At 41.2% G+C, this 27274-nt stretch overlaps 1 protein-coding gene across 1 annotated transcript in view; it reads right to left on the minus strand.

The window, feature by feature from the left end:
• MTUS2 (microtubule associated scaffold protein 2) overlaps positions 1 to 27274 on the minus strand; it is a 292552-nt gene that overhangs the window by 76403 nt on the left and 188875 nt on the right. The window contains exon 6 of the mRNA XM_032208295.1: positions 8820 to 8981. Within this exon, the coding sequence (XP_032064186.1) occupies positions 8820 to 8981 (162 nt within the window). The remainder of the gene's footprint in view (positions 1 to 8819; positions 8982 to 27274) is intronic.

Below are 27274 nucleotides of genomic sequence, written 5' to 3' on the forward strand. Positions count from 1 at the left end.
TGTAAAAAACACTTCAGACATGTTAAATCATTCAGCAATCACCTGGAAGATAGCAGACGAAGAAAGCTGCTTGTCCACTCTCCCATCAGTGCTGAACGCTAGTCCAGGAACCAGAGCTAAACACGCATTATCCGAGACATCTCCAGGGCTAAATACATGTGCAGAATCAGCACGTGTATTTACCTGTACCTTTCTAAGTCTTTAAAAGCCAGTACGATGGGATAGGCTTCAATCTGCTTACACACTTCAGATTGAAAGCTTTCTATTAAATTACACACTGAGTATTTATTCCAAAGCAGAACCTGACACGCTGCAGACACCGTTAACAATTCAATGGGACAGGCTTGGTCAGACTCCAGGTGTTCTCAGGTGTGTTTTATAAGTTAACTAACACATGTTGTGAGTTTGAAAACCCCAAAGAAGTGTTTTCACTCACTCACAGACACAGATAGCCACTTGGAGCTTGCTTCTGCTTTTCCCCCTGACACCCATGGCTGGTCATGTCCTTGGTGAGTAATGACACTTCCACGCATGCACTGCTTGAGACAAAATGAGCAAAGCTGGAAATATGATGGATTCTGTGGAATAAGAGCAGTCTAATTCTCTCTAGAGACTCTAAGTCCTGTGATCTATGAGACACTGAATGGCTTTGAATAAATAAGTAGATGTAGAAGAAAGACTACATATTTGTTGAACTAGAAACTGCTAACGCTTGTACTTTTCCCTTTGTTTTTGTTTCAAATGTAAAGTCAATCTGATGAGGAAAAAAAAGATAAGGACAAGGGCTATTTCATCAACTTGTCTCAAAGTGATTGCTTTCTTTATTTATTAAAAAAAGAAGTCTCTGTCTGGCATTCAAAAAATAAAGGAAAAAAATGAAGAAACGGACTGTTCTTTGGACTAAATAGAAAAACTCAGAGTAACTTAGAACACCTGAAGTTAGCTGCAGAGGTAAGACAGCTACTCTTCCTCTTACTGTCATTTTACATGGATCCCATGGCATTTTACTGTTACTTCCTTAGTGAGTTGTGCTATGGAGAGTTTCAGAGTGAATTTCCTGGGAAAGAGGTTGAAAAAATTGCAGTTGAATGTCCCACTTTCACATGCAGCATAGTGCTCTGTATCCCTATACCCAGTAGAGGAATGAATGCAAACCACCATGTATTTTAAAGGAAAGTGTTTGCTTTTAATGGAAAGTGTTTGCAAAGGAGAACACAGCAGCATCCGACTCATCCCCCTCCATATCTGCAAGCCCACTGGTGCTCATTTTTCCCCAACTCATGCTGACCTTAGCTCATCCCTCTCCCTCCTGTTGAGGTTGTCTTGTCTGGATTTTGCAGCTGATTAAAAGAAGCAGATTTTACACTGCGAGCTTGCCGGTGAGGGCTGGGATAACACTGGCCTCCTATTTTTCATCTTGACTGATTGTATTTAGCAGTCTGCCCCGTTACGTATGATTTACTGGTACTTGTAAAAGCTCAGGAATTGACTGGGTTAGTTTCTGAACGATACTTTTGATCGTCTTTAATTTAATGGGCCAAGTAGAAACCAGCTGCTCAAGTGAATTCTTTATTGCTACTGCCATTGCACATGAATTATGATGTTTCTTATGGGGAATAACAGTCACTTGTCTGTGAGATAAACATTACATAATAGCCAAGCTGAAATAGGTATTCTGTAACATGCACACCCCAAAACCCCACAACAAGACATAGAGAATATAAAACCCTTCAGCTCTCTAATTTCATAGACTGGTGTCTGACAAGTCCAGCCTGCTGGATAGAGCTGAGAGAGGTCTGGAACAGGAGGCAACCTGATGGTTGGGAGTTTGGATCAGGAGTGCGGGCACACACAGGGGAGCCCAGAGCTGTATCAGTATCTGACAGCAAGCCAAATTTTCAAAGTACAGCACAGTTCTGTGGGGTTCTGTATTCTGAGAGAAGGATGTGGCTGAACGAGACTAGACAGGGTTGAGGAAGCTGTATTACATGAAGAGAATAAAAACTGCAGAGTGGTCAGTGTCCTCTTTGAGATGTAAACCTCAAATCCTTATACACAATGATTGAGATAAACTTTTTTTTTTTTTTTTTCCCCTGAATTTTATACAAGTCCTACTCTTTTCGTGAGAGCCAGGTACTTGGTTCCCCAGAGCAGACCTACCATTCAGCTCTCTTCCAAGTTACTCCTCCAGAGTGTGTAGAAGAGCACCACACTACAAAATAACACATCAGTGGCACAACATTCGTACGTATGTGGGCCAAAGATGTTCTTGGCACACAGAATTTTACACACCTCCTGTGCTGGAGGGACCAATCCTCTGGTCCAGCCTGCTCTTGACCTTCTTACCATCTTGATGGCCCTCCACTGGGCTCACTTCAGTATGTCACATCATATGTTACATCGTTCTTGTCCAGGGATTCCCCAGACTGGACACAGTTGTGAGTGGCCTCAGGTGCTGAATGAGGGGAAGTGACTTGATCCATGTTCTTGGTAATACAGCCCAGTATACAGCTGGCCTTTCTTCCTGCAAGGACACATTGCAGAGCGGCTTTCCAACCAGCTGGCCCCAGCCATGGGCCCTATTGCATGACATTATTCTCCACCATCCGCCTTTGCTGAACATCATGAAGTTCCTGCTGACACGTTTCTCCAGCCTGCTGAAGTCCCTCTGAACTGCCGCCCTCCCCTCCAGCATACTGACTAGTTCCCTCTGATTTGCTATCTTCTGTCAACTTGCTGAGGGAGTGCTCTATCCCATTCAGGTTTTCAATGAAGATGGTAAGCAGTATTTGCTGAGTATCAACCCCTAATGGATGCCAGAATAACTGTCTGACAGCTGGGCTTTATACCTCTGATTTCAACACCCCGATGCTGATGCTCTAGCCACTTTTCCACCCACCTTAATTGATCATCTGAGGCCTGCAGAAAGTTGAGATACTCTAGGACCTTCCCAGACAGTCAAAGAAGAACCTGAGCATGAAAAGGGAACTGCAGAAAGAAGGTTCAGGCCATATGCATGCTTTTATTTTTCTTCTTTTTTTTTCTTTCTTTTTTGGGGGTCCAAATTATGACAGAATTAGGTCCTGGTTTGATTTAGAATCTGAATTGTCCCATGGTGAGCATTAACCTATGGGGTTTGTAAAACAGATCCCCCAAAGGGTGAGAAATTGTTCATCTGCTGTCTCCGAACATTTCTTTCTGCAGATATTTCCACATTTTCAGATAAATTTAAAACAGAAAATGCAGTATGTGTGTGCATCAAAGATCACATATTTTTATCAATGTGTGGAAGGAGGAAGACTGTATGTTTTCTAAGGTGGAACTTGGTGTAAAGTTCCAGATGGAGAGCTACTTCCACCTAAGTCTTTAAACAGAATATGAAGCAGTAACAGAAATATGAAGCACTAGTTGGGTTATCACTGCATTTCTCAAAACAGCTAAGAAGTTTAAATGAAATTAAAGATCTATCTCAGTTTTTCCTCTCAAGTATAATGTGTTTTTTTTTGGTTTTGTTTTTGTTTTCCCATCTTCTATATGTTGACAAGTATGCAAATTGAAAAGGGGTCTGATAACACACAAAAAAATGGCTGTGCAAGACACTGAATGCTAATTAACTGCAATTCTTCCATAGACCAGTCAAAAACCATTTAGTTCATGTTTTCAAAACAATTTTCATGACAATGAATTACCACTGCTATTGTCTCTTGCCAGAGTTTTTTTTGATCATCTGAATCACTGCAAAGCAGCAACTATAAGAATCCATTTTAATTAATTAAAGGTGATCTATGCTCTAGTCCAATTTCTTTGTCAAGCAAACTGAGTGCTATATCAGGAGTATAATCTCTCTTGAGAAGTTTTTTTTTGTGTGTTTTTTTTGTTTGTTTTTGTTTTTTTTTTTTTTTTTTTTTTTTTTTAAATGAGAATTTGCAGCATAGGTGCTCTTCTCAGGCAATATCTAATACATTAAAGCTTCAATGTGATCTTTGTTATTTTCTACTCATCAGTACAGGTAGATATGCTCTTTTTTGAATTCATTTCTTACTCATACATAATTAAAATCATGTACCTCTCTGAAATACAAATGCATTTCTTACATCACCTGACACTCCACTCTTTCGGAAACTTTCTTTGTATTTAAAAGACCGCAATCCTTTTTATGAAATACTTTCCCTCCTCTTTACTTTCATAAAAGATGCTGAATACAACACATATATAATGTCTGTGCACTTTAGCTGTAGCAGTGGATCACTCTAAAAACCCTAGTTTAGTAACCACGATGTCTTGCACAGGAGGTTGGAAGTATGTGTTTATAAAATGCTTATGCATCATCAAGCTCTACTGCAATTATTACTAGGTGATTGTTAAGAGTATTATACCTAGGATATCTATTGCACCATTCTCCACATACACAGAGCAGAAAGAAGATATTGTGTTTTCTCTGCTTTTCAAAAGTTTTACTATATGGATGAGTTGGGTAGCATTGCTCATGGGACAACTTAGCCTTCCAATGTTGACTGAATGGAGCTGGTGACTTCTTATTTAATGCAAGATTCACCCATATGGTCATGCTATTTATTCACTTTCTCTTATGGGAATGTATGCCTTATTTTCACAATGGTGTTGGCTTGTGTCAGAAGTCCTTTCTGCTGGAGGCAGGGACTTCAGATGAACCACCTACACTTTTATCCTCTAAGGCTACTCTGGCATCATAGTGCTGGATATCTTATACATAATGTTGATGTATGCTAACCATGGACATGATAAAACATAAGACTAAACCCATGTCCAGCTAAGACTTTTTTGAGATGTATTGCTGATACTGAATCTTCCCTTAGATGCTCCTGGATCCAGCATTTAAATGAAAGTACCAGGAAAGTCACACTCTACACCTAGCCTCAAAACTCAAATCTGGATCTCTTGTACTTGCATTCCCTTTGTGAACAAAGACTACTTTCAGTACAGGGGCATCCAACATGGGGCATCACTGGAACAAGGTAATCTGTAGTTCCATTAATTTGAGAACATCTTGAGTATTTTCTCTTATATTATTCCATGTTCCTACACCATAGTTGCTCTCCTATTCTCTGGATTCTCTGTGCAAGCAACTGCCATTATGTGATAGCTTGGTAGAATATTATAAATTTATTATTTCTGCTGTTTTCAAGACATTTCATCCCTGCTCTGCTTAGAGTTGCCTGCTACATGCTGCCCTTACTTTCCTTTCAGCTTGGAGCGCTGGTGAAAGTTTCTTCTTTGCTGCTGACTGCCTTCCTGAGCATGGCATTCATTTCACAGAAAACATGCAGGTGTCAGAGACATGTGGTGGTGTCGTGGTTCTGCTCAAGTGGGCAGCCGAGCTCCACCACAGCCGCTCTCTCACTCCCCCTCCTCAAAGAGGAATGGGGAGAAAATATGTGAAAAGGGCTCAAGGATTGAAATAAGGACGAGAAAATCATGCAGTAATTATTGTAACGGGCAAAACAGACTCGGCATAAGGAGATAGTAAGATTTATTGCCTATTACTAACAAGCGAGAGAAGTGAGAAAATAAAGGAAAAAGCAAACCAAAAGCACCTTCCCCCCCATCCACCCTCTTCCACCTCCTCCCCCCGAGCGGCGCAGGGGAACGGGAGAATGGGGGTTATGGTCAGTCTACAGCGCTTCTTCTCTGCTGCTCCTTCTTGGTCACTCTCGTCCCCTGTGCTGTGGGGTCCCACCCACGAGATACAGTCCTTGATGAACTGATCCGGCGTGGGCTTCCCACAGGCAGCAGCTCTTCCAGAACTGCTCCAGATATGGGTCCGTACCACGGGGTCCATCCCTCAGGAGAAAACTGCTCCAACCTGGCTCCCCTACGGGCAGCAGCTCCTGCCAGATCACCTGCTCCTGCGTGGGCTCCTCTCCACAGGCTACAGGTCCGGCCCGGAATCTGCTCCGGCAGGGGTCTTCCACAGGCGGCAGCCTCCGTCGGTGCAGGGCCACCTGCTCCACCGTGGTCTCCTCCACGGGCTGCAGCGTGGAACCCTGCTCCACCGTGGTACTCCATGGGCTGCAGGGGGACATCCTGCTTCACCATGGTCCTCACCACAGGCCGCAGGGGACTTCTGCTCCGGCGCCTGGAGCACCTCTCCCCCTCCTTCTACACTGACCTTGGTGCTGTTCCTCACTCCCTTGACTCTCCCGGCTGCTGTCTGGCGCAGCGTTTTTTCCCTGTCTTAAATATGCTCTCACAGAGGCGCAAAACAACATCGCTTATTGGCTCGGATCTGGAAAACAATGGGGCCCTTCCCAAACATGGGGCAGCTTCTAGATCTTTCTCACAGAAACCACCCCTATGGCTCCCTGCTACCAAAACCTTGCCACGTAAACCCACTACAGGTGGGTGGGGGATGGATTAATTTTAGTACCTTTTCAAGCTTTTTTGAAACACTGATTTTACCTCTCTGATCCCCCCCCCTTTTCTTTTTTTTTTTTTTTTTTTTTTTTTTTTTTATCAGTCCTCTGCTCTGTGATGTCCAGCTCTAATGCCAGACTTGCTCAGCAGACTGGTAGCCTGTGCCAGCTGTTCTTTCCACTTCACAAAGGCAGTACAAGCAGACCTTTTACAGTATCTGTACAAACAGTCTTTCAACCTTTAGACCCTATCTGTTCCAGGACATCCTTTTGGAGACTGGCCTTTTCAGCACACCCATGCACTCTCTCTGACATATTTAAAATACGGTGTCTACACGGTTGTAAAGGGCTTTTGTTAGATTCCTTTGTTTGCCTGGGATCATAAAGCCCAAAGCAATATGAACACTTCACTGCCCTTTATCCACTTGCTTCATTTGATCTGTAGCATCTTCCTTCCAATTTAATGAAGAGTTCAATTTTAAGGAGATGGTTTTGTGCTTCATCATTTAAAAGCTGTGCAAAATTGTCCAAATGATATTTAAAGAGAAGACTGTACATTCTATAGGGCTCCCTATTACAGTGGGATCTGCAGACAGCATTCATACATTATTGCAAGAGAAGCAGGATTAGACTTTGCTGGCACAAAGTGCCTTGCTGGAAGGAAGCTGGGTGTGCCACTGGAGCCCCTGCCCACCAGAGCAGCAAAGAGTACACAGGGCACATCTGTATGGACCCATGCACCCACAGACACGAGGACTCATCACACTTGGCAGGCTGGAGGGAAGTAAATCCAGTTCAGAAGCTATACTGCCTTGTCTCCACAGGGCCTATTAACTCAGGCAGAGTATGGCAGTAAGAGCTCTTTACATGGGCTGAGGCTCACAAGTTCATGCACGGCCAGCTTGAAGTTTTCGTTTGTGTGCCACCACGGAAACAAACATACCCGTGGTTAATGGAGGGTCATGCAGAGAGAATAACAAATGGTCTGAAGGAAAGTACACTGAGACTGAGTGATGATATAGAAAACAAAAGTTCTTTGGATAGCAGAGAATGGGAGAATTTTTATAATATTCTAAATTCTGTATTGCCTTTTATTTTTTAGCTTTGTCTCTAGAGGAATTAAAATCTAGAATGATTAGATTGGTCATTTGTTTCATAAATTAAACAATTTCATAGATTAAAAACTGAAATTAAAAGTAAAATGTAGCTTTCAGCCACCCTCAGTAATTCTTTTCCCCAATGTGATGGCAAACCATCTATTTTTCTGGAAACCTCCCTCTTGATCAATATTGGTTTGCATTATTTTGCAATTTCTGCTCTTCTGTGTGGTTCTGAGACTTGGAAGCTGTGCAAACTCAGAGATGACAGCCTGAGCCATTTAGCTAGTCCTGCCTAGATTAGATTTTGCATGTCCACACATGATTGCATACCAAATGCTCTGGTTCCAACTCATGGCAGTGCCCCAACAATGAAACCTCCCTGGCAATGACTCACTTGTGAGGCTACACAAGTAGTAAAAGGCACAGGATTTCTAGCAGTCTTCTTGCTTGTAGCAAAAAAAGAAAAAAAAAAAAAAAAAAAGGAGGCCAGAAAAGTTCCTCTACAGAAACCTCGAAATGGCCCTTTAAAGCTTATCATGTCATTATCACTAGCTGGAAAAGAAAGGCTTTTGCTGGAGATATGTAGGTGCAAATCTGATACTATTCAACTACTGCTGTAGCCTGAAATGACACAACTTAGCTGGGGACCATCAGAGAGGAAAGAAAAATCACAGGAAAAGAAAAAAAAAAAAGAAATAAAAGAAAGAAACTCAAAAAAGAAAAAAAAAAGTAATCAGAAATCCATATATTGTGTTTGACAGATTGGTCTGTTTCCCAGTTAGTGAGTATAGATGATGGAGTTAAACAGTTTTCCGACAGTAAGAGACAGTCACTCCTGACTGTGATGGACAAAATATTACATCCCACTCCCTCGACTTTTGCTTAGCTGGACTACCGAAGACAAAGGGTTTCAGCTTCATCTTCCCTGCCAGATCCTCCAAGCTACTGATTACAGCAATAAGTTATTTTCTGCATGTGTTTCAACCAAGTTAATCTTTCCGGAAACCGGGTGATCAAAACTCGTAGTGCAAAAGGTCTTTGTCTTATATTTTGTACTGATTTTTCCTTCCCAGCTTCAGTTGTGTGATAACACACTGATGTTTTAGCTGTTGCAGAGCAGTGCTTGCGCTGAGTCAAAGACTTTCAGCTTCTTGTGCTGTCCTGCTAGCAAGAATGGCAACTACAGCAAATTGGGCACTTAGACAATGTGCCCAATAATGGCATGAAAATTAAGTGAGTAAGCAGTAAAATAGTATCATGAAAAGGTTTCTGTATTTCTTGGGCTAATGCAGATGGTATTTCAGGTACACAAGTTTGGAACACTTACCAGCAGGTGCAGTGGCAGTTTTTGGTGCTGGAAGTAAGCTCCTGCGTGGAGTCGCTGTGCTGCTCGATACCTGTGTTGTGCTCTTGCTGCTACCCTTGGGTACATCTTTAGAAGGTGCAGATGCCTTAGGAGTGGTTTGCTCTTCATTTGCAAAGCTGGAACCTGCAGGAGACCAAAATTGCTCTAATTATAAGTTCATTAAAAATGTATGTGAACTGTGGCATGCAGACCAAGCTTGTATTAGCAATTATAATCTACAAAAACATATTCACGTTGCAACTTGGACTAAGTTACATGGATTTTCTCCAGTACAAATGGTTATACAGGAATAAAGAGTACTGGTACTTTACAGAGTACTTTACTCTGGTTCTCAGAGTAAAGAGCAATAGCAGGCTTCAGTGGTGCATTGCACCAAATTCTCCCACCCAAGAAAGATTTCCCACAAGCATTTCCTCAGATTACACTCCGACATTTGAATAGTAAACTGAAAAAAATAATTCTGCCTTAACTCTTACATCCACTTCAATCATATTCTCATACTGAATTTTTGGTTGCCAAGGTTTCCAGTTTATATTGACCTCTATCAACACCTTTTTTTCTACCAGTTCGGTTTCCTCCTGCATTTGCCATTTAGGGAATAATCACATCCTAGACTCCTTGTAGATATAAGGAAATCAATCTTTTCTTAACATTTGAAAAAGGCAAAGTTGGAGTGTCGTCTTTATCTATTGAGTGGGAACTTAAGAAGAGCAAAAGATTACAGTATGTCTGGACTTGAACATTTGCAGAAGGATGAAGATTTTACTTGAGAAAATGAGTAAAGATAGTAGCAAGAAATACACAGGATTTCAGAAAAGGGCTATAATTTTTATTTCTGTTATTTTAAAAAGATACAATACAACACAATACTGTTTAGGTGCTGCCTGCAGGGAAATGATAACATTATTAAAATAATTGGCATGTCCATGTTTCCAGTATTTTTAAGACGTAGGCTTCTTAAATGTGTGCAAGAAAGGAAAGGTTTTTTTTTTTTTTTTTTTTTTGCTATTCTTACTGAAAATCCACTAGGAGAAAAGTGCAGGTTGGAAAAGGAAATCCTCTTTTCTGACAAAGGAAGAATATACCTTTTGGCTCTAAGAAAACAATGTTAAATTTTGCTCTGTCTTTAGGACTACTTGCATATAGGTCATAATTTAAAGTATTATACCTGCAGTATACATGGATTTCTAGAAAAAAACATTTGACCTTTGCTTAAATAACAAGCCACATTAAAAATTCAACAAAAGACTGCTGTACTCTGTGCAGGAACAGGAAAACCTGAAACATTTGTCATCTTTACACTGCTGTACACATAACAACCCCTCAGCAGAGCAGACAGTTGTTTTATACCCAAATTACAAAGACTTTTGACCTGTGAAACAGCCATGAGTTGTCTGCTGCTGAAACACTGCTGACTTGAGCAGTCATGTCAGCAGAAAGGCTGGTCCAACCTGGCCAAGGCTGCTCCGCAGCTGTGCACAAAGGCAAAGTATCTTAAAGCAAATGTGTCTCCTTCAGTCTGTTTGCATCCTCCTCCAGAGTTACTCCATGTTCTTGGATATGCAGTCACCCCCGTGGCTTGGGTAGCACCATGTGTAGAAATTCTTTTATTTCCTTGGCTCTTTGTTCTAAAGTTTAAATTGTAGAAATGCTAACCTTGAGGAGGAAATTATTCCTATTGTTTGCAGAGAAATGCAGTTCAAATGCTCTTTAATTGAAACCTCATATGCCTATCTTTTATTCTCTACTGTAAAATTTATTATACAGAAAATGTTTCAGTTCACAACTCTGAAGTTGTCTTACTGAAGGATGAGGTTCCAAGGGGAGTTACATGAACTCCTACAAAGAAAAAAATAAAAATTAAAAAGCTTTTCTAGGTCTTGAAGATGAAATGTAGCTAGCTACAAACACCTCTGCTGTCCAAAACACAGTGTGCAAAGTCTGCTGATTAAAGAAATGAGTGGATGGGAAGGCTGATAAACAGGACTTGGTCAGGTCCCCTGAGTCAGAAATCCCCCAGACCTGGAGAGCCCTCTGTGCACCTCCTGCTGTGAGCTGCCAGGAGGAAAAAGTAAGGAAAAAACTATTTAGCTTTTGATCATTTGATAAAAAAGTGCTCAGTAAGACAAGCTGCATGGCTGTACTGGGTGTCTGTGGCCAGGTGCTGGGGGCTGCAGCCCATGGGTCCCACATGGAGCAGTTCTCCAGGCTGCAGCCCATGGAGGAGCCCCCGCAGGAGCAGGTTTATCCTGAAGGACTGCAGCCCATGGAGAGAAACCCATGCTGGAGTAGGGGAAAAGCATGAAAAGGAAGAAGTGGTTCAATTGGTTTGAGTTTCAACAAGACTAAGTGCAGGTCCTGCAACTGGCACAACAACCCCATGCAACACTACAGGCTAGGGGAAGAGTGGCTGGAAAGCTGCCTGGTGGGAAGGGACCTGGAGGTATTGGACAATAGCTGGCTGAATATGAGCCAGCGGCGTGCTCAGGTGGCCAAGAAAACAACAGCATCCTGGCTTGTATTAGAAATAGTGTGGCCAGCAGGACCAGGGAGGTGATTGTGCCCCTGTATTCAGCTCTGGTGAGGCCGCACCTTGAGTACTGTGTTCAGTTTTGGGCCCCTCAATACAAGGACATTGAGGTCCTGGAGCTTGTCCAAACAAGGACAAGAAAACTGGGGAAGGGTCTGGAGGTCAAGTATTCTGAGGAGCGGCTGAGGGAGCTGGGGTTGTTTAACGTGGAGAAAAAGAGGCTCAGGGGAGGCCTTATCACTCTCTACAACATCAAAGGTGGAGGTAGCAGAGTGGAGGGCAGGCTTTTCCCCCAAACAGCTAGTGATAGGACAGGAAGAAGTGGCCTCAAATTGCACCAGGGGAGGTTTAGGTTGGGTATTAGGAAAAATTTCTTTACTGAATGTGTTGTGAGGCACTGGAACAGGATGCCCAGGGAAGTGGTTGAGTCACCATCCCTGGATGGATTCATAAGACATGTAGATGTGGTGCTTAGGGATATGGTTTGGTGGTAGACTTGGCAGTGCTAGGTTGCAGCACATCCCTCTGGTTTATCAGCCACTCCCCCCAATTTTGTGTCATCCACAAACTTGCTGAGGGTGCCCTCTATTCCATCAATCATTGTTGGTGATTAAGTTGAAGAAGACTGGACCCAGTACTTACCCCTGAGGGACACCGCTAGATACAGGCTTCAAACTAGACTCAGCCACAACCCCCTGAGCTCTGCTATCCAGCCAGTTCTCAATCCCTCAGTCCACCTCACTGTCCCACTCATTTATCCCACATCTCCTGAGCTTGCCTATGAGGAGGTTATGGGCAACAATGTTGAAAGCCTTGCTGAAGTCAAGGTGGACAACATCCACAAAAAATAAAAATAAAAATAAAAAAAAGAGAAATATTATTCATTAAATGGTACTTATCAATACATCATGAGATGTTTTCCACTATTATTTGTAGCAAGTGAATCAGTAGCATCAGTCCTTCCAGAATCTTTATAGTTGTTATTTTTTAAGTAAGAGCCTGAAGAGAAACACCAGATGTGCTGTGCATAACAGATTCCAGGTGATCACATCTCCCCCATATCTTACCTCTTCCTTTATACTCCCCTACTTTAGCATTTTACCTGAACCAGGGGAGACTCCTTGCTTGCCTTTGAAACACCTGGCAAGTCATTTGGGTTCTCCTACATAAATTGCCCTGTATTTTTGCAGACTCTGTTCTATGCAGAGCTGCACTGCTGACTTTGTAGGAAAGTATTTAACAGAGCATTAGCAATCTGTTGGAGCCAAAGGCATTCAGTCTCACTTTTAACACCTCTTAACTACGAGCATCAATGAATCCTACTCTTCATCTTGTGGAAAACAAACAAAACCAACCAACTAAACAAACAAAAAACACAAGGAAGAATAAAATATTTTTGAAAACTCACTCACTGCACTCACTCATCCCCTATGCTGTTATACCAGTGAAGACATGCAGAAGTCAGGGCCAGCAACATGTTGTAGGCTATGTTTTCAGAGAAAACCATGACCAAAATCCCAGGGGTTCACAGATGGCTTGAGCCACCCTCTGTCCATATGCACTGCTGTCCCCTTTACCATCTGACCCTGAAGCAGCTTGCTTCAGGGGCTACTCACTCCTGGAATTTTATCATAGAATTTTATCATAGAATATCAGAGAATCATAGAATCCTTCAGGTTGGAAAAGATCTCTAAGATCATCTAGTCTAATCTTTAAGCTTGTAAATCGAACCTTTAAGCTAGCTAGTCCACCACTAAACTATGCTACCAAGTTCTAAATCCACATGTTTCTTGAAGATCTCCAGAGGCGGTGACTCAACCACTTCCCTGAAAGAAGAGGAAGGCTCTTTTGTATGCGTCACTAGGAGGAACCATTCCTCTTCTGGAATTACTTACAAAATTGGCAAAAAAATCATTGAATATGGTATGATAATAGATACGACTGCAAAACAGTGGGAGCATGGTTTGGGTGAAGTCTGTATTTGATGAGATGTGAATTAAACCATGTGGCTTGGGCAGGTCTTGCTCTGAGAGGAGAGAAATATGAAGGGCTGTGGTCTGGAGCTGCACAGCCACCACAGCTGTCCTGCTTGCACTTGATGGCAATAAAGTCTCCTTCTGTTGGAGGGCTTAGGTCCTTTCTAGAAAAAATAGCTTGTCTGACAATGCCTATGGGTCTCTGTTTTGCTGAGAAACAGACCCCAAAGAGTATTAAAGCGCAAGCACAGCTGCTTCTGCAACCCCCTATCTCATGGGCTGCTATGTGCAGCCTTTTGAAACACAGCAAGTTTCCAGCTTTTCATAGCAGGTCAAATGTGGCTTGGAGCTGCTAGATCTCCACTGCAGCTGTAATCACATCCGAGACACTGGGAACGTGCTTGCATCATGAATGTTCACCGAAGCACAAACATTTACCCAGAGTAATAGCAAGCCCTTTCCATCTTAGAGACCCTTGGACAATACTTGACGCCAAGTTTAATAACAGCAAAGGTATGTCTAGTTGTTTCAGCAGTGACCCCACTTAACATTTCTAAACCACTTTCCAATCACAGGACTCAATGAGCTTTACAAACAACAAAAGGATGAAGGAGTTGAGCTGCTCTCCAAGTTCACACAGCAAGGGAACAGAAGAGACAGACAGAAAGCAAGCAGGAAAACCTGATGATGAATGAGGCTAAAATTATATATATATATATATATAGTCTTCAAAATGTTGGGATATATTGTTCCTTTGTTTTGTTATTGTTGCTGTTTCTTCCTAGGCTGCACTTCTGTGCCCCAGTTTTCAAACACAAATACAAGCTCAAAATGAATTTTTAAATCACTGCCATGGGTAACACTATGATAAAGAAAACGTCTAAACTACTGTGAATAATCATGTGATGTTTAAAACTAAAATGCAAGACACTTTTCACTAAACTGTAACATATGCCCATCCTTTAATCAAGGACCGCTACTTATTTCCAATTTTTAGCTGTAAAATGGTAATTTTTATAGATTGCTTAACAAGGTTTGCAGCTTGCCAGTTGAGCTTTTTATTTCTCTGATTTGAGGGTTACTGTTTTAAAGCTCAACGCTGTAAATTTCAATATAATGCTTTGCGGTGTAATCATCAACAGACACAAGTGAATGCACAGCTCTGAAACAATGCTATTGACCAAGTGGTTCAGTGTGATCATTAGTCCTTAGGGCTTACTGTGCTGTTATGAAGTTATGATAGTAGATGAGATTACTGACCAGTTAATTTGTCATTTTGTCTTTGCTGCGAGCCAGTGCCTGGTATTTCCCAAAACACTAGGCCAAATGGGCAATAGATCAGGAACAAGCTGGTGACAGGTTTCTGTTCTATCCAGAAAAAGGAGCTGTATGAGGACTGATGTTCACATAATCCTTAAACGTAGCTTACTTACCTCAAATTATTTTTTTTCGCATTGCATATTTTTAGCTCAGACAAAGGTGTCTTAACAATAACCTTCCTTATCATATTTACTTTAGAGAAGGCTTGTTCAAGCCCACGTGCCTTTATAAAAGATTATTTTTTTTCAGAAGTCTTAGTATTCAACCAAAACTTGCATTGTGAATTTTGAGCTTGATAACTGCCACTGAAATAAGGAGCCAGATCTGCAGTGCCTGTCAGGATGGGAACCATCTCCCTGAGCTTCAGATGGCTTTGAGTCTCTGTAGTGCAGGAGGGTACCTCTGAGACAGCCCCTATATCATAAGGGGAAGGAGCATGGTGCCTCCCCATATCTCATGATCCCTTGGGCTGTTCAGATGATCCCACTGGCTCTGATGATTAGTGACACCCTTTGGGCTGTGCCTTCCCAACTCAACTGGAATATGCACTGGTCTGCAACAATGTGGTAGGAACAATCAAGCTTTGTGGTGCTTCTGTAATTGATTCAGTAGAAATAAACAAAATGGATAATCTGATTCTCTATATTGACATGGAATTGAAATTCCCTCCTTTACAAGTTTTACTGTTTTTGATGACTCTGAGTTTTTAAAATCTAGATTATTTTTTGAGGCACAGACCTATCTTCAGTGTCCTTCATGCATAATAGATAGTAAAAATAAAACCTTCTGCTGATGCACTTCCTTGTATCAATACTAACTTATTCATCTCATCTCACCAATTAAAATACATATTTTAGGAGCCAGTTAAGTGGATTTCTTACTTGAGTGGAGTTACATGCCGCTCCCTGCTGAAGTGCTATAGGCTTCATTGGGTAAGGTGAAAATTTCACCACAAAATAAAATTTCTTTATCTATTAGTGGGAACCGCAGACAATTTGCTGACTGTGCCACACTTTGGATTACTCAGCACGTCTTATTGGGGCTCTTGGGAAATGTTACAACTCTACCAGGCAAGATGAGTATTCTATTATGGAGTAAAATTTCACCATATGTTGTTGGTAGCTCTGCCTAGCACTGGCTGATTGCACAGCTGCTTGGCTAGCTGCGCTCATTTGTGTAGCTGGTTAATCAAAACCCCACAGAGTATAAAGTGAAGGCAGCAAAATGTTTTACTGGTCAATCACAATATTTGTCAGAAATGGTAACATAAGGTTATTGGAATGCTTCCAAGGTTACCTGCAGTATGCAGACATTTTAAAATGGGCCTGAAAAATCACCTTCTGAAAGGGCCATCTCTCGGAACACCTTGGAGCTGAATTGTCACAGGTGAAAAGTCCAGAATAAGAAGGTCGTTCATAACCAGATAATTCCTGAAAACTTTCCTTTTTCAGTGTACAGCTCTGATCAGAGTGACAAGAAACATCCCATGTCATGAATACCCTGGTGAATTATCTTGTGTGGTACCCTGAGAAGCTGAGGCAGGATTGCATATGGGGAAAATGTTTCCTTATCTAATTGAGAAGAGAGAAACATCTGCTGTAAGCTTCTAGACATATGGATGAAGACTTCAATCATATCAGATAAGAGTCACCTGATTTATTATTTAGCCACTGAAGCCTGACAATTAATTATAGAAGGGGCTGGTTCTTAATGCCTGAGGTACATTTCAAGGCAAGAAAGTACTCATCATGCTTTTGGAAGTTCAACTTGAAGATACAAGTTAAGAAGAACATATTACATATCAATTTAACATTTAAATTCAGCAGGTTCATTTTGGGAGAGAAAATAAGTATCTATATCTAAACAACATTTTCAATATCATGTTTATTAACTTTACTGAAACGAGCTTTTTCATGAAGGCTGAACTTCTAAGAAATACTGCATTTTGTCCCAGTGAGAGCAACTGGAGCGTTGACTTCAAAGCAAGAGAAAAAGCACATGCTTTTCAGGACAGAAGCACAGTTTTGCTTCAGATATTTGGGTGGTAGAGAGTCATACACTGCCTTAAAGAGGGGATGGGTTAATGCAGGTCCAGAGCCACTTCTCCTCCTCATTGCCCAGCAGAGCAGTCTTCCACACTGCAACAGTTCCCAAGCACTGCAGAGCTGTTGGAGTAACACCAAGCACAGACAGCATTTCTCCCAAGGACACATCTATGCTCCAATGTCCTCAGCTGCCAAAATGGCTACTGGTATCACCAATGGTTGCCCAAAAGCTTGAAAAGCCGTAAAGGCGGTACTGACAACATCCATTTCTACCAATACTAAAGCATTAATTAGCATGTATCAACCTACTTAGACGGAATTTTTCCTGGGTAGGAACATTTTGATGTTCCTGGGTAGGACTTTGGCCCCAGCATTCACATTTCTGCAAACACCAGTTCTATAACACGACTTGTGCTCATAGCCATCTGCTCCAGTGGCACCATGCCTACTTCTAAATTGGTATGCCATTTTTAACAGGGCACAGCCCCCCCTGAAAGATAGGATTGGAAGTGACATCTGCTCTGCAAGAAGTTCCTCCTGATAGCAAGAAGTGCCAAATTAGAGCCACATTCCTTTTTATAAGGAATAACATCTGCTGACACTTGTGGGCATTATATCATCAATAAATGCCTCTTTCCAGGAATTGCTGCTTCTATTTTTTTTTTTTTTGAGCACTGGTGTGGAGTACCATATTTGGAAAGTTAAAAGGGGTATAATCCTTGGTAAAAATGTTAATGGCATTCCAAAAATGTTAATGAATGTCCATCAGCTTTAGCGATCCATGCTGGATGCCACAGTTCACCAGACTAGGAGAGGTTAAACTATGCCCTAACCATTGTCAGTGTGCAAGGTCTGGTTGCACCCAGTTTTGATACTCTCTGCCAGGCCACAATAATGTGTGTGCTACAGTTTACATGCAATTGTGATAGATTAAAGAGTTAGTAAATGTGTCTGCCTCCTTCCTTTGGCATAACAATGCCTTCAGAGCATGCAGTATGGGCCCAGGAGGGGAGATGCTATACTGAAACCTCAAAGATAGAAGAGCCCTAGAGGGTCTCCAGTTAGTCATTAATTAATTGAATTTTATGAGCCCAGGCACAGATCCTCAAAGCTGCTTAGGAACTTAACTCCTATTTCAATTCACATTCAAATTCAGCACACATTATGTAAACTTAATCACCCTCTCAGCCCTGAAGGAGATTCAAATCAACAGATGTCTCCATTTCAGAGTATGAAGGCCCGCAAGCAGCTGAACAGAACCTCCCGTGAATGCTGAGCAGTGCTTTGGTTGGAGGAGAAAAGTGGGGCCAGGCACCAAAGCTGCACCGTGCTTTGGAGACAAGCAGGGAGGAACCTAAGCTTCTCAGAGCAGCCATTCAGTGTTCTCAGACCATACGCATCCTCATGAACAACATGCTGCTCAAGAAAAATCTTTGCCCACATTTTGTAGAATAGCTTGAGTTATCCTGGCTGACCTGCACCCTTTGAGCCCCCTTCTCCCACATCCTTAGTGGGTGCAATAATCCATCCTGCTGGAGATGAGCCCCCCCTGCTCTAGTGGGCAAGGAAAAGGGCAGAGAAACCCTCATCACTCATGTTCAAGAAGGTGCCTAATTCTCCATGGAAATGCAAGGGGCAGGACTGAGTGCTTGTGTGTCAGGAGAAGCCTACGAAACCCCAGCAGCAGCACGGCAAGATGGGAGACTTATGAGCTGTTCCTCTGTGTTTCCTTTGGGGACAAAGAGATGAGATGGGTCCCAATAGCAGCCAAGACTGAGGGAGGATTCAGGCCTCACATCTCTGCTCTGTTCTTGAAGACCACAGATTGCAGCAGCACGTGGAGCGGAGGTGCACAGAGCCACTCTCAAGTCTTTTAAAAATGAGAATCAGGGCCTGATTTCTAAAACAAAATGTCTGCCACAGCTCAGGCCAAGAACAGCAAAAGCTGGCACAGTGAGCACATTCTCCTGCCCCTTCACCCTGGTATATCCTCTACAGGGAGGATAAGTACAAATGAGAGGTGTTGGACCATTAGATGTTTTCAACATTTTTCGTCTGTTTGAAATTTCCTACTGGAAATTTTCCTTCTAGCAGAATGAACTTGTCAAGAAATGTCACTTCACAGAATCACAGAATGGTTAAGGTTGACTTCTGGAGGTCAACTGGTGACAGGACTGGACCCAGTATTGACCCAGGTGGCACTCTGCTTGTCACTGGCCTCCAAGTACACTTTGCACCACTGACCATTACCCCCAGGACCAGGTGGTTCAGCCATTGTTTGACCCACCTCACTGTCTGCTCATCCAGCCCATACATCAACAACATCTCTATCAGGATCTTACTGGGGTCAGTGTCGAAGGCCTTACTGAAGCTCAGGTAGGCAATATCCACTGCAAGCACTTGTTTACTTCTGGATAGCATATGAGAATCTGCTTTTCTCAGTTAACTTTTGTGAGCTTCTTTGGAAGTAATGTGCAACACGCACTGTGCTGCTCTGTGCTGGCTCATGTATTCAGATGTATTTTTGTTTATTTTAGATGTCATATAGGAAAAAATATTGTAAAAATAAGCTTCTGAGAAAAATCATTATGTATTCCAGAGTTTCAGCAGTCAGGAAGCAAGTTTCAGTGGACAGCTTTATTTTTCCACAGGCACTGACTATATTGACTTTTAAGTCTCCAAAAATAAGCTTGACTTGTGGAGCTCTGCTGATTAAGCATTGTTTTCCTTACAAAACATCTTAACTGATTTGATCAAACTAATTTTTTATTTTTTTTTTTTAAATAAATATTGTCAATTATGAGGAGCCTGGAAGTAAAACTGCCATTCAAAAACACCTGGAGAGAAAAAGCCACATGCAAAACAGGTGTCTTTTACAAATGGCATTATCCATGAAGACTGTGTTCATTTTTCAGTGTGACCTATTACAATTTTTCCTCATCTTTGCAAAAATAATGCCTTGAATAGATGCTTTTGAACAAAATTCAGTTATTCTACAAGTCAGCAGCACTAAATACTATGACCCAGTTACCCAGTTAAATAAGTTTTGCAAAGAGTTTTAGCTATATTTCTGTGCACTGGAATCATCTAAGCCAGTTGGTCCATAGTATTTTGCAGAGAACAGATGTTAAATTGCATTTATTTTATAAAATGAAAGCTCTTAAGAGTATATAAAATCAAAATTGTGTTGAAACCTACAGAGGGTACATAGAAGATGTAGTTCTTAAAAGCTGTGAGTATTTTTATAGAATAAAAACATTTATTTATTTATTACTTTTTAAGGTATCAAACATTTTGTTCATTTGATCCTTCTACAGTTCCTTTTTCCCTTCCTATTGAAATTTTACTGACTGGCAGGAGCAATCTTCAAGTTAGTAGCCTCTCTTTATTTAATAAATGCTACTAATAAGTAATAACATGTAAACCCATTTAACTGAAGCATGTAGAAGTAATTTCCACAGAGTTATAAGGGTAGAGCCAAGAGTAGAACAGTGAAAGGGGAATAATGAACAAAGAACCCTGATTTCCAATGCCAGGCTTTCAATAATGACTATACACCACTATTTGCTCAGACAACTGTAATATAAATGATGGCATTATATTACCATTTATGCTCTAGACATACTTTCTTTACTGGGTTTGTAAAAATGGAAAACACCAATCTGATTACTCGGGAGAAGGAAATCTATAGCTCAGAGAAGAAACTCAGCCTGGACAGCCAGACATGAAATTCCTCCTCTGACTGGGGCACCTTCAGGCTCCCACCACGCACCTTGGATTTGGGGAGTCTTCTCCAAACAAGTGGCTTCTGTCAGGAGGAACCATGTTAACCCATGTCATTGGTGTACATCATTATATCTGCTACTTTTATACTAAAACTATAGTTACTCTTAAGTCAAAGGATGCTGAATTGAAGATACTTTAGGGGGCCAGAGGGGATTTGTGGATATAACTCTTACTGCAAGAGGCTAATGATTACATCTAGGAGCACTGGCAAAAACATCACAGTTTCTTGGACTAGTACTAGCTGCTGGTATTGAAATTACACAAGTGACAAAAAGGTCATTAAACCTTTCCTGGTCTTCTGCATCAGTAGGCAAGTTGCTGCCAGGCTGGACACATAGCTGCATCATCCGTTTTAATGTGATATAATACCAAGCCATGCAGATAAAAACTTCTTTAGGGTTGGACACTGATACTGTTACTAAAATGACTGGTAAACTTGATAAAGGATTTGATGTTCCAAAACAACACAGTTGTATGTAAAAGACCTTCTTGGTCTATTACAAGCATTCAGTCCCAGCAATTTCCAGAAATTTTACAATTCTTCATTTTTAAGACAGCAAAGCCACTCCCCTTTAACATGCCTAAGTGGAGCATCCTAATTCTTTTGTGTCAGAACAATACTTTCAGGCCTCTCTGAAAATAACTTGGATGGTGCTTCAGTCAGGACAGTGTGTTAACTTTTTAGGACATGGTCAGGCGCGGACAATCAAGCATTATTCACACAAACCATTGATCTTGAGAGAAACGTTCCCTTTCTCAAAACTTTGAATTCAGTAAGAGAGGAGGCTAATGGTTTATAGCTGATGGTCTGTATTGAAATTAGGATGTATATCATCATCCTTTTCCTGTGTACCCAGTCAGGAGGAGAGGAGAAGGGTGAGTACATGACACCTGGGCTCCTCGTGGGTCTGTCACTGAACCAAGGGCAGATCAACCTTCTACAGCCCTTTCGACAGCCTCTGCTTGCATTACCTGGTAACAGCCACATCAGCAGGAGATAGCACAGCATCCTCTCTGAAGGGACACATTTTATGAGTGGAGAGCATGGCTGTGTAGATTGGGCTGTCCAATGCCTGGCCTGGCCAAGACATCTGACATTGGCTTGGTTGGACTGGCCTCAAGTTCTTGCAGGATCATTCCAGCTCTGTCAAAAGGAGACACAATTCCCTTTGGAGCTGGCTGTTTAAAACTAACTACCAGGCTTTGCCCAAATCTGAATACCAAAAGTGTTCAAGATTTGTCATGAATAATATTTAGTTAGTCATAAAGCACCCAGTGAATGCTATTTAAAAACAAGTGGGAAGGCCTCGTTTGATTCTGCTTGCTTTCAGCAACCCGCAGCAGAGTTGAAAACCCTGAGGCTCCCTGCCTACAAAATGCATGGCCAGGATGTGAGGGATTCAGGTTGTTTCAAATTAGGCAATGATTAGTAGGCAGTAACTTGAACTCGAAATCATAGTTGGTAAATTAGGACTCTGTGTTCTGTCATATTCACATCCATGAGGGCCCCCTGGGATCATTCAGTGCTTCCGGGCCATGGTCTTTTAAGTGTTTGGGCACTTGGTTGGATTTAGGGCTCTGACTAGGGAGGAAAGAGGTAACTAAATTTTGCAAGAAGTCTCTATTTGTAAGGTCATGTTTCTAAATCCATCATTTTTAAGAAACAAGGTTTTGATGTTCCAAAGAGACATAATTACATGCACCCTTGCTGATGTTTTTCCCCTAATTAGGACCTTTGAAGATAAATTCACTTGTCCACCTCTGACATGTGAAAACTGAACTGCAGGATTAACAAGGAATATCCTATTAATTTCACCTCTGTATGAATTCTCCTGTAGTTAAGACCTTGAAGGGACTACTTAAATGAAAGCTTTTTAATCATATACTTAGTACATGGCTTATTGAAGTAGGAGAGCTTCTCATTTTGTACAATTTTAAATCCCAGTGAATTTTTTGAAGATACCTGGACTTATTAACAGGATTAAGAAAGTGTATATATATTCGAGTGTGGGCGGGTGAGTCGGAATTAAGTTAAGGAGTCATAAAGTACAGTCAGAAGTATGGTCTGTAATGTTTTATACTAACACGTATAATGCCTTTTGTACTGCAGGTGCATCTAATTAACAGTGTCTGTACTGGACGAGTGTAGAAATATTAAACCGGAGCAGTGCCCACTGGAAAATTGTAATTCAAGTGATTTCCATAGTACTTTAGTTGCAGGAAAAAGTCTTCAAAGCCCTGTGCTTTTGACGATAAGTTTGATAGCTCTTAGCACTGCTAATGAGCAGCAGAGGCCTCAGGAGAGCACAAGTGGCAGATCTGCCTGGCAGACTCCCACGTATCTTTGCTGGCTATGCAGAGTTTCCTTCCCGTCTGTGGTGGCACAATCTGACAGGCCCACCACATGCCCTTGGTGTTTTCCTGGGCCCTGAAGGCAGGTGAGTATGTGAAAATCACAACTGCTTTTACTGCAAAAGAAATTCTACTTTTTTTTTTTTTCTTTCTTTTTTTTTTTTTTTTTTTTTTTTTTTCTCTTCCTTTTCCTCTTATTTTGCAGGGAAGTGTAGCCTAAGAGCATCTCCAAGACTTTTTATTTATTTATTTATTTTAAAGAAATATATTGGTTATTTTGAAAGGGCATATACTCTGCTACGGCATCACACTACTGTGATAGCACAAAGTTAAAGTTAAAGTTGTATTTGTTCTGAGAAGTGCTTTAAAAGCTCTTCCTTCTCTCCATTAAGTGTAGACAATGATCTCAAGCCATTTGGGTTCTAGTGCCTGACATTTAAATGTATGGGTAATGGCACAGCTTTGGAGCAATGTTACTGAGGACAGCCCTCATGTCAAAGGAGACTCTTGGAGACAGAGCAGGTTTCCTATGGCAGAAATGCCAGTACTCAGCATTTGACTTTTTTGTGTCCTAAGTGGCAGTAGGTAATGAATTTAACATAAATGAATATGGTGCTGGGTTGACCAGTGCCCTCTATTTGTTTTCTTTCCCTAGAAAGGGAGAAGAGAGCCTGCAGTACCACTGCCACAGTCAGTGTCCTGTGGTCACTGTTACAAGGTTTCTTCAACAGGGATTCTGAATATCAGGTATTTGCAACCAAAATTTGTCTTCACACTGAAAAACTGAATGAAATTTGTGATGATTAGTAAGAGAGCACTTTGTCTGCATTAGAGGCGAATCCTGGGCAATCAGCCTAGCTTCTCCAGCATCATTTTCTCAGTGCTCTTATTTTAGCAAGAGAGCTATGAAGATTAATTAATTGCAAATTGCTTTGGATGAAAGGCATTAGGTAAATATCAGTTATTGCTGTTAAGAGCATTTCAGAAAAAAAAAAAAAAAGTTTATCTGCACATGAGGTGAGTTTTTTCTGCTTTCATTCGCACCCATGTGATTCTGGTAAATGTGAAAAATATTTGGTAAAAGCCACCTCCAACCATGCTGCTAGTGCCTGTGGTGTAATATTCTAGTGGTAATTCATTAATGAAACCCACCTTTATCTTGACAGCTTTCATTCTAAAACAGTGTGGCAACTACTGCTGTTTGCCTACAGGAGGAAGGATGTGCTAAGTAATGAGTAATTCATGGGCTTAAATACAAAGGGAATAAATTGCACTTTAAAATATTTATAAAATGTTACTGGGGTTTATTGTGAATTTTCAGAGCAAAACACCTATCTAATTTTACTCATTGTAAAAGTGGATAAAAATAAATTATTTTACGTATATACATATATATAAACCATAAACAGAATACTTCCTTAAGATCATGGAAAATTTTGAAAATTAAAATTATCTGCCCAAGGGATTTAAGAAGAAATATATGACAAAGTACAAGAGTGCTTGGTTCCATATACTTATTCCTCTAATTTCCAATCCTGAGCTTATTGTCGTGTTATTTTAGCAGAAAGATATGAAGAGAGGTAATGTGGAAACTCCCTGAGCAGGTTTTCAGGTGGAATTTGAGACCTGAGACAGCTGGCAGAGCTGCAGTGAAAGCTGCCTTTCTTTTGAGTAATCCATCCAGAATCCAAGGTACAAACTCCCTGTTTCCTGACCTGTATTTCCCAAACCACATGCCATTTCACTACAAGTGAAGCTGCTAATAGATTCCCAGTAGGTGGAGGGCATTTACACTACACATGGGATGTTATTCACATTACAAAACGCAGATGCTTGACATACGAATGACCTCTGATATTGTAAGTACAGACTTTCATATGTTACCGCAGCATAGTAATCCCTTGCAAAAGCTTTGGGTATGAATTACCAAGAATGATCCTCCTCTAGCAGGGCTGAGGTGAATCTGGGTTAACAGACCTGCTGGTATTGCTAAGTGAAGAGTTTGCTCTGCTCTCTCTTCTTTAAAAAATAAATTGGACTGTTTCAGACTCCATCAAACAACCAGTCTAAGGGACTGCCTGGTATCCTTCCCTACACACAGCCTCACAGCTTTTTAGAGCTCATGAACAACAAGACACTGAGAGACTCCGGATGACCAACGTGGAGCAACATTGCCAAGCCTCAGAGATGATAATATCCCCATGGCACCAGGGGCTAGCAGAGCTCAGAAAGTCACCAAAAATGGCCAAACTGAGCAAGATTGTAGGTATGGACCCATGTGCAAGGAAAAAGGGGATGTACCTATTCAGGTCCTATTCTTTAAAACTTTCCCAGGTGGCATTGTTTGTGTTGAACATCATTTGGTGATGATGAACATCATTTGAACATCAAACATGAACATGAACATCATTTCGTGATGCAACACCCTTTGAATAGCTCATTTTAACAAAAGTTATGGAAAGCACACTCTTAAACCCCAGTGATAACACTGAGGTAGAATGCTGTATTTTAGACCATGTGTCTCCTAATGCGAGTATGGCCATCGTTAGAAATGAAGATCCATTCCACCAGAATCCCATGCTCAAAAATAGCCAATGGCTTGTCAGTAGCTGTGAAAAAGAAAACAGCTTCAGTTTTTGTAAATGGAAACAATTTTTTTTCCCGGTATTTACATGGCATAGTTTCATGAACTTCCTCTGGGTTTGGTTTTGGGTTTGCGTCTTGTTTTCTTGTTTATACAATGAAAAAACAATGAAAATTTGAAAAATATTCTGGCTTTTTCAGATCAGTCAACACACCAAATTTTCCCTGTAAGATCTGTGATTTGATTAAAATTGATAATGAAATTGTAACTGTTACACCTCAGACAAGGCTTTTTATCATCTGAATTCTCTGGAACTGAGAAAAAGAACAATGTTTTAGCAAACGGTTCCTGTGAATTTAGAAATGTAACAGATTCTGGTGAAAAGCCTCTGAATTAGATTATTTTTTGGGGGGAGGAATCTTCATGAGTATTTCACCTGGTTCTTGTTAGCAGAATGCAGGGAATTGCAACAAATCAAAGACATTTTTGCTCATTGGGTGATCTGGAAGATTTAACAATGTCAGTATCATCGCCAACTTCTAGTCATCTATTTTTTTTTTCAGCAAGCTGTTTCGTGAATAGAAAAACTGATGAAATCTGGTCTCCTCTGAACTGGTGCTGTGTGATTTATAAGTCTCCACTACAGTGATGGTGACAGCACACCCAAGTCCCAGTTACTCCCACAACAGTGCTCCCAGTGCCCCATCAGGTACAGCATGAATACCCTTAGATCCTCCTCAGCCCTTCCCCATGGAAAGGCTACATAAATAACACACGGGACCTGTGCTGCTTTTCCAGAGCCTCTAACCAGTGTGCAGGCTCTGGTGTTGTGGCAGGTGTTGTGCCAGCAGGCAAAACAAGACCAAAAACACTGAGCTCACAAGGAAGACTTTTTCTTAGAGAAAACACTAATTTAGCCATCAGTGAATTCTAAAGAAACCTGTAGGACATGGAGAAGCTTCTGCCCTCAGAGAAATTCAAGTAACAGTTACAGTAGAGATGGACAAAGTGGAGCTTATTAATACGGGACTTATCCCACTGAATTACCCACGTTCTGTTTCTATAAGAAACCATACACACCAAAAAAAATCAGAGAGACAACCCAAACACTTAATGCATTAGGACGTCAATTAAAAATAAAACACCACCTGGAATGACAGGGATGGTCTTGGGAACCCAAAAGAAGAGGGAAAAGCCCTTTGCTGCCTCTCTCAAAATAACTGCAGTGATACCAGATGGGAAGCCTGGGGCTGGACTTTCCAACTGGTGAGCAGTGGGAAGCCTTTCTAATGCTGCATGGACACTTCAGTTTAAGCAGGAGAACAGTCCTAAATTAGGAGAGTTGACAATAAATGCAGCTGTCATACATCTGCTACTAAAAGAAAAACTATTGTTAAGAAATATATTATTAACTTAAACACCACATGAATCCTTCAGAAGCTAAGACTGAGTGGGTTACCGAAGGGCAAGTGCTTTCAGCCTATGTTTAATACATGTCTTATTAATTTAAAGCCTCATGATTGCCTTCAATATGATTATGACCCCAAATCAACCTCCATTGTATTTGCCAAAGTTGTTGTTAAACTCTTTATGTGGTGGAACAATTACTTCTGAAAGCCTGACTGTTTTTCAGAAGGTAAATACATGAGTCTCTGACTCAGATTACTTGAGCCTTGAGGCTCGGTCTCCCCAGGGTCTCATTCCATAAAACCAGGACCACCCAGCATCCTCCATTAGACATAAACAAACACACACTTGCATACAAGGAGCTGATAGAGTCACATTTTCCATTTGCTCCCTAGAAGCAGAAAAATGAAACTGGC

The sequence above is a fragment of the Aythya fuligula genome, chromosome 1 (genome assembly GCF_009819795.1).
Source record: "Aythya fuligula isolate bAytFul2 chromosome 1, bAytFul2.pri, whole genome shotgun sequence".
NCBI lineage: Eukaryota > Metazoa > Chordata > Aves > Anseriformes > Anatidae > Aythya > Aythya fuligula.